The sequence below is a fragment of the Prionailurus bengalensis genome, chromosome C2 (assembly GCF_016509475.1).
Source record: "Prionailurus bengalensis isolate Pbe53 chromosome C2, Fcat_Pben_1.1_paternal_pri, whole genome shotgun sequence".
NCBI lineage: Eukaryota > Metazoa > Chordata > Mammalia > Carnivora > Felidae > Prionailurus > Prionailurus bengalensis.
The window spans coordinates 9,455,198-9,472,750 of record NC_057350.1 but is presented as its reverse complement, the minus strand read 5'-3'; the positions used below and the strand labels follow the sequence as shown (position 1 = coordinate 9,472,750).

The 17,553-nt window shown below is 44.8% G+C and overlaps 2 protein-coding genes across 2 annotated transcripts; both read left to right on the top strand.

Moving 5' to 3' along the window:
* Positions 1 to 3,812: 3,812 nt before the first annotated feature.
* On the top strand, positions 3,813 to 7,394 carry LOC122491195 (carbonyl reductase [NADPH] 1). The gene is made up of 3 exons (XM_043593643.1): positions 3,813 to 4,218; positions 4,788 to 4,895; positions 6,720 to 7,394. Exons 1-3 carry the CDS (start codon positions 3,930 to 3,932, stop codon positions 7,154 to 7,156), a joined length of 834 nt encoding a protein of 277 aa, XP_043449578.1. The 5' UTR covers positions 3,813 to 3,929; the 3' UTR covers positions 7,157 to 7,394.
* A 226-nt stretch (positions 7,395 to 7,620) lies between these two features.
* On the top strand, positions 7,621 to 16,776 carry LOC122492253 (carbonyl reductase [NADPH] 1-like). Its single transcript, XM_043595971.1, is given in 5 exon segments — positions 7,621 to 7,677; positions 9,102 to 9,342; positions 9,345 to 9,404; positions 10,143 to 10,250; positions 16,047 to 16,776. Coding segments are annotated over 5 exon segments (948 nt in total). The 3' UTR covers positions 16,529 to 16,776.
* Positions 16,777 to 17,553: the final 777 nt, after the last annotated feature.

Here is a 17,553-nt window from a genome sequence, read left to right as displayed (position 1 = left end):
GTGCCCTTATTCTCCCTTTAAAACACTCAGCCACCTCCATACAAATCCAAGTTAAGTTCATTTCACGCTGGACCCAATTTCCTGTTTCAATAGTATATTACTGATTAAAATCTGTCCTTACCACCTTAGCCAGTATCCAGCGTTGTTTATCTTTGATAAAATTAAGTAAATTGCTTAGATTTTCATATCTCCTAAGCAGCTCCGTCACAATTTGATTCCGGGAATTAAAATTCATGCACCACCCTTTTAAGAAGGCTTATTGAACATCTATATAAGCTTAGAATGTAAGAAGAAAAGCCAGTGTCAGAGTTCTGTGAGGGTAAATAATCGTGGGCAAGGGAAGACCCTAAGAGCTTCATAACTTGTCATTTAACAATACTGTTTCCCTACATCTTTTATGTTAGTAGACACCATAGAACTGGGTACTTTAGGACAGAACAACTGCTTTTAACCAGTGGGTAGAAAAGATGTGGATTTATTCCACAAGTTAAAAGACATGATAGGGGCGCCTGGGTGGCGCAGTCGGTTAAGCGTCCGACTTCAGCCAGGTCACGATCTCGCGGTCCGTGAGTTCGAGCCCCGCGGCAGGCTCTGGGCTGATGGCTCAGAGCCTGGAGCCTGTTTCTGATTCTGTGTCTCCCTCTCTCTCTGCCCCTCCCCCGTTCATGCTCTGTCTCTCTCTGTCCCAAAAATAAATAAACGTTGAAAAAAAATTAAAAAAAAAAAAGACATGATAAAAATTCTTTCTCCATATAGCAGCCAGGATGATCTCAGACTTGACTCACAACTAACGAGTATGTTCCATGCTAAACATCAGCAGTACTAACAGAGATCTGGGGCCTTCATCTTTACTCTTTTGTTTTCTTTCTCAAGTTGTTCAGAGGTCAGACAAGGTGCTATGTGGTGGTGGTGGCCTCGCAGATACACAACCAGGATCAAGACCCAAACGTGACAGGGAAAAAAAAGATAAAAATCATCAAAACAGAAATTAAGGGGCGCCTGGGTGGCGCAGTCAGTTAAGCGTCTGACTTCAGCCAGGTCACAATCTCGCGGTCCGTGAGTTTGAGCCCCGCGTCGGGCTCTGGGCTGATGGCTCAGAGCCTGGAGCCTGTTTCAGATTCTGTGTCTCCCTCTCTCTCTCTGCCCCTCGCCTGTTCATGCTCTGTCTCTCTCTGTCCCAAAAATAAATAAACGTTGAAAAAAAAATTAAAAAAAAAAACAGAAATTAATTCACTGGCTTTAAATTAGCATGCTTTTCAAAAAAATAAAGTTTCAAAACATTTCCCATACTTAAATCTGTCCTTTCCTTTGTGATGCTTCCTCTGTTCTTATGCTTACAAAGTCCTTTTCCCACAAATTTTAGTTATTTTTCCTTACACTTGTTTTATGGTTACATTTATAAAACTATACATTTAAAAAGTGAGAAAGCACTTTTTTGTCTTGTTAGAAATTAATCAGTGTACCTTATGCAATCATTTTTGGGATAATTCTTTCTTACCCCCATAATTGTTAATACCACTTTCATCATAAGCTAAATTCATATTTCCATGTGATATTTTATGCATTGCATTTTCTTGAGCATCCTGCGTCATTGGCCATCAAGTCTTGTGTTGGTACAAGTACCAAAGGGCTAAACAAATCAGGCAGAAAATATGATTCGTGGTCCTCTTGTTTTGCCTTTTGAAACAGCAGGCCTCTCACCATGCCCAAAGTTCCCTGCACACTATGTACTATCTCTGTGGCTTAATTTAGTGAATTTAATTCATCCCACTTCCTTTTCACACTGGATCACCCCAAGTATAGAAGAAAGTAGGGAGTGGTGTGGAGGGAGGCCAGCAAATGACAGACCAAGTATACACTTTGATAAAGGAGAAAATCCAAAACAAAGCACTTAGTTATCTTGAGTGAAAAAAAAAAAAAAGATCCCCAAAGGTTACACTACACAACTCCATCTCTATACCATTTTTGAAACAACAAAATTTTTAAATGAAGAACAGATTACTGCTTCCCAGGGAATTGAGTGGAGGCGGGGGTGGGCAACAGAGAGATGTTTGGCTATAAAAAAGCAACAATGGGGATCTTTGTGCTGATGGAAATGTTTTCAACATCTCTAGTGGTGGACAGACAAACCTAAGCATGTGATAACATTGTATAGATCCAAATACACAAGTACAAGTAAAACTGAGGAAATCCGAATATGATTGATGGATTGTTTTCATGTGACTGTCCTTATTATGATATCCTACTATATTGTTGCAAAATTTTACCATAGATGAAAACTGTGTAAAGCGTAAGGAATCTCTGTATCTTTTTTTACTGCTATATGCAAATCTGCAATTACCTCAAAAATTTGGGTCAAAAAGAAGCAAAAGTGTTTCCCAAATTGTTTGTTTTTTGCAACTAATTGGAAACCCACCTTGAATTGCAACATAATTGGAAACTATCTAAAGCACTGCTTGTAACTTTCTGTTGTAATGGAGATACTATAGATCTGCATTATCCAAAACAGCAGCCACTAATACATGTGACTACTAGGCTTGAAATATGGCTAATGTAACTAAGCACTGAATTTTAAGTTGTATTATTTTGATTAAATTTACGTTTAAATAGCCACTCATGGCTATCATACCAGGCAGTGCAGAAATGAGATTTGGTTTCATAGTCCCCTTTTCCTCTGTTGTAAATAAGAAATAAGAGGGGCGCCTGGGTGGCTCAGTCGGTTGAGCGTCCGACTTCCGCTCAGGTCACGATCTCACGGATTGTGAGTTCGAGCCCCGCATCGGGCTCTGTGCTGACAGCTCAGAGCCTGGAGCCTGCTTCTGCTTCTGTGTCTCCCTCTCTCTCTGCCCCTAACCCACTCGCATTCTGTCTCTGTCTCTCTCAAAAAACAAATAAACATTAAAAAGATTTTTTAAGAAAAAAGAAAATTCATTTCCCACCATTGACCTAATTTATGAACTTCTTAGGATCCATTTCCTCGCTTTAAAATGGGGAGGGACGCCTGGGTGGCTCAGTTGGTTAAGTGGCCTACCTCAGCTCAGGTCATGATCTCCGGATTCACAGGTTCAAGTCCCGCATGAGGCTCTGTGCTGACAGCTCAGAGCCTGGAGCCTGCTTCAGATTCTGTGTCTCCCTCTCTCTCTGCTGCTCCTCCGCTCACTCCCTCTCTCTCTCAAAAATTAATAAACATTAAAAAAAATAATAAAAAATAAAATGGGGGAAATAAGATGCACCCTGACAAGTTATTTTGAATGTAAGAAAGGGCTTCAAACCCCTCCTTCCACCTGTACACTGCAGAACCTGCATATAAGTAACCTGATGACCCTGCAAGTGTCGAGGGAGGTAACCCTGTAACGATTTAGTGACTGTTCCCCACTCTAATGTGAAAACCAACCAAGGACAAACCGGTAGGTTTGCTTTCACATACTTAGGGAAGAAAACAACACACACTTGATCTCCTAGCTTATTCCACAACTATAGTTCCAAACACTTCAAGAGATTTTTTTTCCTCACCCGGAAAAACAAACAAAAAAGTCCCTACAAATGCCCTATTTGTTGAATTACACAAGTCAATGGTTGAATAGTTGAGAGGATACAAAGAAAAACCCTTGGAGAACCAGGGATACAGGCTCAGTTAGACTCAGTGAGGGACATGGCCAAATAGAACGATTCTCTCCGCTGCCAGGCGGGCAGCTACCTAACCAGCCTCTGCCACCCACCGGCCCTTCCCATTCTCTACCACCCCTGGGAGGTTCCCGGGAAGCCACGCCCTAAGGGGGAGGTGCGTCCCGCCCTCGCGCCCCTAGCGCCCTCTAACCTCGCGCAGGCGCGCCGAACTTTGTGCATAAACTCCAGAGACACCGAGGGCCGCGAACGCCTTCTGAAGGTCCGCTCCCCGTGCAAGTACTTCGTGCACCCCACGCGCAACCATGTCGTCACACACCCGCGTGGCTCTGGTCACCGGGGCCAACAAGGGCATCGGCTTCGCCATCGTGCGCGACCTGTGCCGGCAGTTTTCGGGGGACGTGGTGCTCACGGCGCGGGACGAGGCGCGGGGACAGGCGGCAGTGCAGCGGCTCCAGGCCGAAGGACTGAGCCCCCGCTTCCACCTGCTGGACATCAACAACCTGCAGAGCATCCGCGCCATGCGCGACTTCCTGCGCAAGGAGTACGGGGGCCTGGACGTGCTGGTCAACAACGCGGGCATCGCCTTCAAGAGTAAGGGGATGGGGGCACGCAGGGAGGTGGACACCACCGAGCACCTCCAGCCAGGGTGGGCTGCATCTGTTGGGGAAATCGCTGCGGTGGGGCTCTCAGCGCCCGTGGCGTCCAAAATGGCTCCGTAGGGCTGAAGGAGGGGTGGGGGAGAGGGGTGGGGCTGGAGCCAAGTCCCAGGGGAATCACAGCGCTTTTCATCCAGAGTGACCTTTGTGTTTCCTGAGACTCCTCGGATTCTTTCCAGGTTGTCACAGGGTTTCTCTGGGATTGGATTTTAGGGCAGTTGGGTGGATTTTTAATGCATTTTGAAATAAACAAGAAAATGGCACAAATTGGTGAACACAGATCCCGTGTGTGCCCCCTTCACCCACCCTCCCCAAGATGGTGCCATCTTACAACATTCTACAACCTTATCAAATGAGGACATTGTCACTGGCACAATACTATGAACTAGAGGACAGTTTTACAAAAAATTCACCACATTTCACATGCACTTTTCCTTCATATGCCGTTCTGTGGAATTTTTACCACATGGCTGCTATTAACGCTAATCTCTTTCTCCCTGAAAGCTAATGATCCGACACCGTTTCATATTCAAGCAGAAGTGACGATGAAAACAAACTTCTTTGGTACCCGAGACGTGTGCACAGAACTGCTGCCTCTAATGAGACCCCAAGGTAGGTGTGACAAGGGACGCAGGCAGTGGTGTTTCTGGAATGATCTTGCCGCTGCCTCTATGACTTCATCTACGGGCCCTGCTCCCTCTCCCAGCTCAGCCACACTGGCCTCCCTGCTGTATCCCCACCTGGACAGGTGCCCTTCCCCTCAGGACTCTGTACACACGTGTCCAGCACTCAGCAGTGCCCTCTGTCCCACTGGCCTTTCACAACTGGCTTCTTCTTCTCCTTTATATCTTCATTCCAAACTCTCCTCCCAGAGGCCTTTTTCTGGCTCTGTGTCCTCACAGGTGCACTTCCCTGGGGATTTCTTCCTGGACCCTTCCTTCTCCCTCTCCCCCCCTCTGAGTGATCTTATTCAGGCTAGTGGACTCTTCCCTATCCAAACTTGTTAGGGCCCCCTAAACTGTCACCTGCCTAGAACATTCCCAGAGCCCCAGACACACATAGTTCTCCTCCTGCCTCTCTTTCTCCTCAGGACGCCCTGCCCAGGCCAGGTGCAGATCCCTCCCCATCGCCTCCAGAAGGCCTGCACACTCACATGTGCCACAGATGGCCACAGGCCAGTGGTATATCTCCAGGCAGATGAGGCAGCTCTACTGTCCCTCAGGCCTGCTGTCACCTGGAGAGGCCTCCACACCACTGCCTCTGTCCAGGCCTGCTCAGGCTGCCTATATGCACATTTTTTTCAATAAGCATACGTACAGTACTATATATGTTCTTTTATTTACGATTTTCTTAACCTGTTCTCTACCTTACTTTATTGTAAGAATACATCATGTATGTTAATCGACTGTTTATGTCATGGATATGCCTTCAGTCAAAATCAAACTATCAGTAAACTTCTGGGGAAATCAAAAGTTAATGTAGATTTTTCTACTGCATGGGGATTCAGCAATTCCTAATCCCTGGGGTTGTCAAGGTTCAACTGTATTTGGATCAGGAAGCACAAAACCAGAAGTAGTTAGCAATGCTCCATCGACAGGTGCTCAGGGAAGGACTATTATACAGAAAAACCCAGAATTGAAGGAAGAAAATTATTGATTGAATGTAACTTCAAGCTTAGTTGGTTGTTTGTGATCGGTCGTCCTTAGGTTTCAGTTTTGTAAGTTTGAGGCATTTACAGGCATTGATTTTGGTTTGCTACATATGCCACCAGGGTATTAGAGCCACTGCAAACTAATGGCCTCCTTGTTTAATTAATTTAGCAGTATAGAAATTAGCTGACAGGTAAATCCAGTTTTTTATCAGGCTTGTCATTTTCCATCAGTATTACATCCTGAGCAGACGGTCACTCAGTCTTCCGGTACATTTGCTCATCACTCTCCATAGCATCATATGATTCGTTTATAAATGGTAGTTGAATATTACTAAGAAGTCCAATGTGACACCACGTCACAGTGCAGTAGCACATCTAACAGAAAAATAAGAATCAAGAGATGCTGGCACATTGCTAGAGTCCCACTTGGTCACTCACAGTTGGTTCGGTCCATATCACATGAGCAAATCTGCCACAGAGATGTCACTCAGGTTCTCAGGCCTACATTCATCCTTGTGAGCATGTTCTTATAGGAGCCATTTCCGATTTCCTGTGGAGCATCTGCTCGGCGCCCTCCCCACCAGAGCATTCCTCAGGCATCATTGGAGACATTATGGGTATAACAAGTTTAGGACCGTCCTGTCCTTGACTCATGCAGGCAGTCTTCATTAATGCTCACAGCAAACTCATGATACTTCAGTGGAAATTTTCTAGTACCAAATCTTAGCGAAACTGGAATTCATCTTTCTTTGCCCTTCTCCATAACATTTTGTGTTGTATTTTAGGCAGAGTGGTCAATGTGTCTAGCATAGTGAGCCTCAGATCGCTTAAAAACTGCAGCCCAGGACTGCAGCAGAAGTTCAGAAGTGAAACCATCACAGAGGAGGAGCTGGTGGAGCTCATGAACAAGTTCGTGGAAGACACAAAGAACGGGGTGCACAGGAAGGAGGGCTGGCCTGATACTGCATATGGAGTGACAAAAATTGGTGTCACGGTCCTGTCCAGAATCCATGCCAGGAAACTGAGTGAGCAGAGGAGAGGGGACAAGATCCTCCTGAATGCCTGCTGCCCTGGGTGGGTGAGAACAGACATGGCTGGACCTAGAGCCACTAAAAGCCCAGAAGAAGGAGCAGAGACCCCCGTCTACTTGGCCCTTTTGCCCTCAGATGCTGAGGGACCTCACGGGGAGTTTGTTATGGAGAAGAAAGTTGAACAATGGTGAACCGAATTCATGGTTCCATCTATGGGGCCGTCTGTGAAACCCCCTCCCTTGCCCAAAAGAACTCTTTCCCTGTCAATACTATCCCTATCCAAAACAAAACAAAGTGTAAAATATCCCTACTTGTATTTGAGTAGTCTGCTAATTCTGTGAAAGATTTTTTATTTTAGCTGTGAAAAGGCAGAGAAAAATGAAATCAGTGAAATAACACCAGAAATGAATAAATGGTTCTTTATAAATGCCTGTTTGTACAGACTGTATATGCTAAACCAGCAGAAAAATCTAATACACCTAAGTAGATGAGGAGAAGTTACAGTCTAGTTCAAGAGTAAGCAAACATTATAGAAAGAGACAGATAGTAATACTTTTAGCTTTGCAGGCCACACAGTCCCTATAAGATCTACTCGGATCTGCTGTTGTAGCTGAAAGAACCCAGAGCCAACGCATAAGCCAATGAGCATGGTTGGATGTGCCAGGGAGCATTTTTCACCAGCCTCTGGTATAACCTGGGCAACACATCTGCTGTGATCTCTTAAAATACCAGATTCCTTGGGAAAAACAATTGCCACGTGTGAAATAGGAGTGAGAACACAAGATACATCCATACGGCGATCTGAGACAAGGGGAGGAACTGAGTATAGATTGGGTGTAGATCATGACTCCCAAGTGACTCACTCCAGGACACCAAAGTGACAGAAGATTCTTCCTGCCCAAACCAAGCCTGGCTCCTGTGGGCCTGAATGAACACCCACCACCTGCCTCCCTTCACAGGAACATCCCTGTTCTAAAGATGCTTCTACTTACTGATTACATTTCTATATATATATATATATATATATATATATGAAGTTTATTGTCAAATTGGTTTCCATACAACACCCAGTGCTCATCCCAACAGGTGCCCTCCTCAATGGCCATCACCCACCCTCCCACCCCCCCCCCCCATCAACCCTCAGTTTGTTCTCAGATTTTAAGAGTCTCTTACTTTTCACTCTTCACCAGGGATTTTCAGGCTTACCCAAATGAAAGGTGACAGACCCAGAAAGCAAGGGTAGGGTCCGTATTTTAAAAGTTTTTCACTTCAAAGGGGTGAATCATTTCCTCCCTGTGAGCTTGTATTTCTAATCTGACCATGAGGAAACTCAATGTGTAGAGCAGCACAATAGAATCTCAATTACTACTTTGGCAATGCATCACAAACATCTTTTTTTTGATACCATAAAAATAACACCATATATGTAACATTTATTTACTGTGACCTTGGAAGAACATAAAAAATAGGCAATTTAGGCAAATGGGATTATATAACCATTAAACATTCTAAGCAATGTGTCAGCCCTCAGTGACCTTCATAAACATTCCCTCCCTCTCAGGGCCCACTGGCAGTCACACTGAGGGAGAAGCCCAAAAGTTAGGACAAGACCTAATTCTCTACTTCTCCCTCTTGAATTTCTCTTTAAAAAGCACAGGGATCTTGTCCCCAAAGGCAGTTCTGTGTAAGCAACTAAACTGAATTTTGGAAAGAAAGCAACCTTATCCATTCTGCAGAGGAAGAAAGGACACATGCTCATGACAATATCTGTGCTCCTTTTTTTCTGCTGGGGTTTTCCCAAAATAATTTTAGTTCACCTACCATGAATCTCAACCCCATATAAATCCATGACCAACCACCTTTATTTTGGGGAGCACAGCATTCCAACCAGAACCAATGCTGGGCCTAGAGGAGGGATCCTAAGAGGACACAGTGCAGCCCCAGGGGAGACAGATTTGGTATAGAGAGCCTTCTGGTACCTTCGCTGTAACTTTCTTGAAAGGATGAAGGCGGGGCCTAGTGTTCTAGGAGTCACAGCACTGAATACCAGCACACAGTTCTGGGTCCAGGCCTCCGCACCACTGGCCCTCTGTGTGGCCCACAACACCATCTGCCCCACACACAGGGCCTCCCTAGCACTCCACACAGTCATGCCGTCACACATCCCACGTGCCACTGGTGACTGGGAACAACAAGGGCATTGGCCTCGCCATCACACGCGACCTGTGCCGGCAGTTCTCCAGAGACGTGGTGCTCACGGCACGGGACGAGGCGCGGGGACGGGCGGCCGTGCGGCAGCTCCAGGGCAAGGGCCTGAGTCCGCGCTTCCACCTGCTGGACGTCGACGACCTGCAGAGCATCCGCGCCCTGCGTGACTTCCGCGCAAGGAGTACGGAGGCCTGGATGTGCTGGTGAACAACACGGGCATTGCCCTTGCTAGTAAGGACATGGGAAGGCCAGGAGACCTCCCTTAGGGGACCAGCCAGGGTGAGTTTGGAGCTGGTGTCTGAACCGCTGCTGTGGGGCCATAGCTCCGAGGGGATCAAGAACACCCACCCTAGGGAAGAAGATAGACTGGAGGCAGAGGGAGAGAGGACCCTCCAGGAACTGCAAGCCTTTTCAGCCAAAGGACCTTGGCATTGCCATAGATCAGACTCTCAGGGACTTCACCTGGGTTTTTTGCATGTTTCTCTCTTTGAGAATCTCCATGAGTCTTTTGTTTGTTTATTTGTATATTTTGAGAGAGAGAGAGAGAGAGAGAGAGAGAGAGAGAGAGAGAATCCCAAGTAGGCTCCACACTGTCAGCACAGAGCCCAATGTGGGGCTTGAACTCAAACTGCAATATCATGATCTGAGCAAAGTCAGACGCTTAACCGACTAAGGCACACAAGTGCCCCTCCATGAATTTTGACTGATTTTGAAATAACACAACAAATCCCACAGGGTCATATGCAGAGATGCCTTGTGCACCCTTACCTTAGCTTCTTGCAATGGTGCCAAATTACAAAGCTAAATAGCATCACTGTGTGAGATAATTCCCTTTGGAACAAAGTGTACACTAACCTACACACTTGAAAATTGACCAGATTGCACATACAACAAAAATGTTACTGTCACTGCATGGAATCTTCTTAGAAGGCTACTACTTACTAACCTACTCTCTTTCTCCCATACCAGCTAATGACCCCACCCCCTTACATATTCAAGCAGAAGTGACGATGAAAACAAACTTCTTTGGTACCCGAGACGTGTGCACAGAACTGCTGCCTCTAATGAGACCCCAAGGTAGGTGTGACAAGGGACGCAGGCAGTGGTGTTTCTGGAATGATCTAGCCCTGCCTCTCTGACCTCATCTACGGGCCCTGCTCCCTCTCCCTGCTCAGCCACCCCGGCCTCCCTGCTGTGTCCCCACCTGGACAGGTCCCCTTCCCCTCAGGACTCTGTACACACGTGTCCAGCACTCAGCAGCGCCCTCTGTCCCACTGGCCTTTCACAACTGGCTTCTTCTTCTCCTTTATATCTTCATTCCAAACTCTCCTCCCAGAGGCCTTTTTCTGGCTCTGTGTCCTCACAGGTGCACTTCCCTGGGGATTTCTTCCTGGACCCTTCCTTCTCCCTCTCCCCCCCTCTGAGTGATCTTATTCAGGCTAGTGGACTCTTCCCATCCAAACTTGTTAGGGCCCCCTAAACTCTGTCACCTGCCTAGAACATTGCCAGAGTTCCAGACACACATAGTTCTCTTCCCGCTTCTCCCTCTCCTCAGGATGTCCTCCTTTCCCTCCTCAAATCCCAGCCCTCCAACCTCCCCCCGCCCCACACCTCTACCTAAAACTCTAACACACATCTAGATAACACTTGTGCTTTCCCAATATAATCCTGGTCACAGACCCCACCATCCACCCTCCATGACAAATGAGGTCACCATGCCCACCTCCTGATTATCACTGACCAGGTCCTAACAGTTGCCCTATGGATTTGCCCCCAACCTTCTCCATCCCAACTCTCCAACAGAGACTCAGCTGTCATTTCTGGACAATTGTAACCTTCCAAAGAGACGCTACTTCTTCAGTCTTTTCCTTTCTGGTTATTCCCTGTACTTTCTGGGTGCTCATTTACTCCCAAAAGTCCAAGACCAAAGCCCAATCCTGAGCGTAGCTTCTAGGGATCTCTGTCATCAGACCTGCCAAAGTCCAGGCCCATCAGTTCCCCTCACCTTGTTCAATGTTTGCACAAAACAAACTGCTATAATTCCCTGGTTGTAAACCACTTTAATATTTACCTCCACGTTAATATGATGGGAGAACCACCACTCGTTTAGTACACTAAGTGAGGTGACACTTTTAGAAAGATTAGGGTGTCTGGCCTGAGTGAGCACACGCGTATACAGTTTACTCTCAGTTCTGCCCCCACTGCCTCTTCATTCCTGGAAATTTCTACTACTTCTCCTTCTACCACTGGTTTCACCGGCACCCAAAGGGCGGCTCTCAAATGTCCCCTGACCCCTTTACTCACCATAAGGTTGATGTGAGACGAGTTCCTTGTGCCAGCATCACACTTCCTACACGTATCCCTTAGAAGGCAAAACTCACTTCTGGCCGATTGTTTTCTCACCTGCAGAACAGTGTGGGTGCCTGCTGTGTATTTGGTCGTGGACCAGAATGAGAAATGAGTGTTCTCCTGCATTTGCTGAGGCAGGCTCTAATCAAACAATTGATCCTGACTCGGAAAAATTAGACTCAGGGACCTAGAAATGCAAGCTATACTCTCAGTGTAAGAGCAGGGTTTTCTTGACTTTGAAAATAGGAGAGTTCTTCCATTGTTTGGGGGGATGGCAGCCACAGCAGTTCATGTTACCATAACTTTACACCCTTTAGCAAGACTATCTGGGAGAAATCCTAGCTAGCATAACCAAAAGCAAATACTTTCCCACCTCCCACCTACTTTGGAAACCAGGATAGAAAGAACAATCTTGAATGACGTCCACCAGATCTCTCTAGTTCAGAACCTATTCAAAAATCCAATGTCTGCTTCCAATGTCTGCTTTGGTTTTTGGCATGAAAGGACAAACCAAAAGACAGAATCGTGAACCTAAGGTCACAATAGTATATGTTCATTCTTCTTACTTTTTAATCCTTTCTTCAAAAAGAGTTTTACTGAAATAATTTAGCCACAAAAACAAAATACTAAGAATCTACAACACCCAGGTGCCCACCACCAGTCTTAACCAGGCAATCAGTATCAAGGTCATGTAAACCCTTTCCCACATTCTATATCATTTCCCTCCCCTTCCCCGCAAATTCCTATTCCTGAATGAGAAGGATACTCTCTTTAAAAGGATAAGCTGTTGTTCCTCTTTATTGTCTTTATCTATGGTTTTATTTCAAAAAGATACTAAGATATAAACATCTCTAAGGAATTGAGCAAACTGGAAATCTGAACATTGCTGTTCATCAGATATTAGCTTAAAGTACTAGGTGGAAATACAGTCTTGTTAACGCTGCACTTATCAAGGAAACCTTAAAAAAGGTGTTCTCAACCTTCATTTGAAAAGGTACTGCTTTGCAATATCCTTAGTCTGAAACGCCACTAGAGGAATTTGCTTGGAAAATTACAATAGTAAACGTAACTCACTCACACACACCCCCTGACATATTGGTTCTAGAAAGGATAGGTGGCTGGGCATTCTAGATGTGATGTACTGGGCATCTTTTATATGGTGCCCATTAATAACATGGAGGAATAATGAATCTCAAGGTCACGAGCACAGCTGGTTGCAGACTGAGGTCATGGGACATCCAAACTAGTGGTTCTTCCCACTACTCAAGGTCCTCAAATCATTTTTACTTGATCCCCCTCTCCAAATGAAGCCTTACCTGGTAAGTTTAGAGAAACAAAATAAGGACTCTGCTTGATTGGGCCTATGTCTTCCTCGTCTCAGGGCCCCAGGTACCTCAGGGAAAACCACAGGAGGCACATTTAAAACCCTGAGGTGTTTTGTGAAAACCCTCTATCAGTCCAGAGACTTAACAACTGGTCCTCTTGATATCAGAAAACATGAATCTTCCAGGGAATGTGATGAATGTGAAATCATCAAAGGTCACAAGAACCAGCTTGAACTTATAGACTCTGAATAGCCTTGAGAATCAAGTAATGCACTTGAAATTTGTGACCCCCAATGAGATGATATCTAAAACACCCTGCATTGTGTAGATCACTGTGGCTCTGCTTGGGGACAGTGAGATTTGGAGAGTAGGAGATAGTGAGAGATTTCCTAACAATAGATCCCTGGTCACATACAGAGTAATGGTCTGGATAAACTGTAAGCCCAACACACACCCCGGCCCCACCAGCACAAGAGTCCTTTCTTATCTGGGTAATGTGCTTTTCGTAGTCACTGTGACAGGGCAACTGTCACACTACCTCACACACAGTGTCACATACTTATAGTCACACATACAGTCTCTGTCTCACGCACACTCCCATTCACATACATATCACACACTGACATGAACTCACACACCCTTAGCACAAGGACGCTGGGATGGTCCATACACTTCTTAGTATATAGGCTGCGTGCATTCCGAAATGACACCTGAAAGCCATGAGTCCACGCTGACGACCAAAATGTTTGGATCAGAGTCTTTGCTGTATAAACTCCACAAGTGCTTCCCATTCCTTCTCATGTGATTCCTGTCCTGAGCTGTCAGACCAGAAGCATCTACCATCTCTCCCAGTTCTAGGAGAAGCCCCCTGACAGCCACCCTGCCCGCTTGGGGATGTGCTCAGTGCATGGGACAGGCCTGAGGAAGAGGGTTTGGTTGCAGCATCTACTACCAGGAATTTACCTACAAAACCTTTTACTCCCCATCACGCTTACAGGTAAGCATTTTCACAGCTGATACTAGACTTCCTGAGATAGAAAATAGAGAATAGAAAAGAGGTCATCACTTCATTACAAACAGCCTACAGAACGTTAGTAGAGTTTTCCATTTACTATCTATACTAAACGTACTTAAGAAACTGGCTCCACACCCTAGGGAGTAAATGCAGCAGTCTTTCTACTATAGCAGTTGCCCAATGTTGGTTCCTCTACTTTTGTCTTATTTCACACACTTCTGTTCTTGAAACTTCAAATCGTTAATATATGTTACTTCTGTTGTGAAAGAGGCAAATGATTTTTGAAAATGAAATAAACTAGTGAGAAGTAATAAAATCGGAGAGCTGCTTACTAAAACATTTAACTTTTCTAAAAATATTGTTTAATGTTTATTTATTTTTGAGAGAGAGAGAGAGAGAGCGAGCGAGCTGTCAGCATGGAGCCAACGCGGGGCTCGAACTCACAAACCACAAGATCATGACCTGAACCAAGATCAAGGGTCAGACATTTAACTGACTGAGTCACCCAGCTGCCCCTAAGTTCCATTAATCTTAGCTTAGTATGTTGTAGATGGAAGGAAGTATGAAGTAACTGACTCCTTTCTCAAAGGTATTCATCTTAGAAACCTGTTACATTAATAAGACAGTTTCTGCAATTCATTTTAATTATCTCTAAACACCACCAATGAGAATCACAGGGTCATGCATTATCTCTTACACTGAACTTGTATGGCACTGGCATTCCTTAGTGGGATGGAGCTCAGAGTTAAGTGACCATGACTGTCTTTCCCGGATATTTACATAAAATAGGGATAGTTTCGGGGCGCCTGGGTGGCGCAGTCGGTTAAGCGTCCGACTTCAGCCAGGTCACGATCTCGCGGTCCGTGAGTTTGAGCCCCGCGTCAGGCTCTGGGCTGATGGCTCAGAGCCTGGAGCCTGTTTCCGATTCTGTGTCTCCCTCTCTCTCTGCCCCTCCCCCGTTCATGCTCTGTCTCTCTCTGTCCCAGAAATAAATAAACGTTGAAAAAAAAAATTTAAAAAAAAAAAATAGGGATAGTTTCCTAATTTATTGAAGCTCTTATTGTTCGTAAATTCTCATAATTTTTCTATTAGGCTAAAGATACTCATGTAGATGGAAAAATAGTAAACTATTTATACATGTCAATGTAAGTTCACTTTTATGAATAATAACTATATTTTTGAAAAAGAATTAGTGAGAACTGTGAGATTGCTTTACACTTTTAACCACTTTACTGAGATACAATTCACATATCATACACTTTACCCATTTCAGGTATGCAATTCAGTGGAATTTAGTATATGGACAGACTTGTGGAACAATCACTGCTTTAAGATTAGCACACTGTCATCACCCCAAGGAGAACCTGTGCCCTTAGCACCAGCCCTCTTTTCCCACAATCCACTGCCTGAAGCACCTCTAATCTATTATCTGTCTGATCATCTACTTCTCTGGACATCCCATTTATAGAGAATCATATAATGAGTAGTCTTTTGTGACTGGCCACTTTCTTTTGGGTAATGTTACCAAGATTCATCCATGTTGTAGCATTTCTTTTTATACTATCTTTTTAACATTTGACTGTTCCATTGCCCCTTCCCATAACTATATTGCCTGGTGTTTTCTCACTGCTTCCAAGTTGATGAAATTCCAACATAGAGAAAATACCACACACCTTAGCCCACTGAGGTGATTTGTTTTTACCTGATTATATCAGAGGGACAGCCCACAAAACACATGCAGTCTGTTCTTCTTCAAAAGGTCATCACTAAAATGATCAGTTGTTTGTTGGTTAATAGGCACTTGTTCATAGAGCACTGCCCATGGGACCATAAGATGTTAAGATGGTTCCAAAGGGGATCTGTGAAGAAAAGTGGCTCTCTACTCATGATTGCAGTGAGCACTGACTTACCTTCTGATAGCACGTTCCTGTATAAGTCACTTTCTTTTCTTTATGGGACATCTGGGCACTGCACACCCCATTAGATCATTTCTCTGACGTCCTCTGAGACATTATGAGTCTTGCAAGGTTCAATATTGGATTTTGTCCTTCATTTATATAGGAAGACTACATTCACACTCCTAGCAAACTGGTAACTGTCTCCCAAATGGGCAAATCTAAGGGATTTTGGTATTCATCATTCTTACACATGCAATTCTACGTGACCATTTGTGTTGTATTTTAGGCAGAGTGGTCACTGTGTCTAGCATAACAAGCTTCATAGTTCTTAACAACTGCAGCTCAGAACTTCAGCAGAAGTTCAGAAGTGAGACTATCACAGAGGAGGAGCTGGTGGGGCTCATGAACAAGTTTGTGGAAGACACAAAGAACGGGGTACACAGGAAGGAAGGCTGCCCTGATATGAAAGTACTCACATATGGAGTGTCAAAGATGGGTATCACTGTCCTGTCCAGAATCCATGCCAGGAAACTGAGTGAGCAGAGGAGGGGAGACAGGATCCTTCTGAATGCCTGCTGCCCTAGGTGGGTGAGAACAGCCATGGGTGGACCTACAGCCATTAAAAGCCCAGAAGAAGGAGCAGAGACCCCCGTCTACTTGGCCCTTTTGCCCTCAGATGCTAAGGGACCTCACGGGGAGTTTGTAATGGAGAAGAAAGATGAACAATGGGGACCCCCCTCTCAGTTCCCTCCATGGGTCCCATTATGATACTTCCATGATATGAACAAAAGGACTACACTGTTAACAATGTTCATATCAGAAGAAGTAGAAGAAGAAGGAGGAGGAAAAGGAGGAGGAGGAAGAATCACTGTCCATATTGAGGACTTAAATTGAATTGGCTACTAATTCTGGGAAGTCTTTTGTGATTTCTTCTGTGATACATGAGAAGAAAAAGTGGAATTAATGCCAACCAACAATGAATGAACATCATAGATGAATAAACAATTATAAGTAAATGTCCATGTGTGCAGATTGTTTCTTGCCAACCAGCCCCAAAGTCTAACAGACCCTAAGTTAGGTCAAGAGAAGGGACAGTTTAACTCAGGTGTTGGTAAACATTAGTGAAAGAGCCACATAATGAATATTTTTGCCTTTGCAAGCCAGTGGTCTCGAATCAAATCTGCTTTTGTAGCTTGAAAGTCACCAGAGACAATATATAAACCCATGAATAGGGCTAGATTTCCCTAACTAGCATACTTTATCAGCCTCTACTACAAAATAGACATTGTTGTGGTCTCTTTAAATAGCAAACTCATTGGGGAAAAAAAACCCCACAATTTCAAGGTGTGAAATGGGAGTGGGCACTAGAGGTGCATCCATAAGACAACCTGAGACAAGGAGGAAAAGTGAATAAGGATTGGTATCAATGGATATGAAAGAATTACTGTCAAATCTCAAGGTGAATGCGCTATTCATGTAAGGAGAAATGGTCAAGTCTGTAACATTAACACGGTCCAGCAAAATCTCTACAGAAGGTGAAGGATAGTAACATACTCATCACTACTGAGGCTAGTTTGGAGGACACATGGGTGTCCACAGTCCTATTCTTTCCACTTCTCTCTTTGAAAGCTTTCAAAACAAACATCTGGAAACGAAAAGATCCTGGCTCTGCCACCTATGGGTTGACCTTGAGCAAAATCCTGCATGTTGCTGTATGTCAATCTCCTCAAGTGTACAATTCGGGGGAAGTCTTAGGATTTCCATGAAGAGCAAAGGAACTAATACAGGTGAAC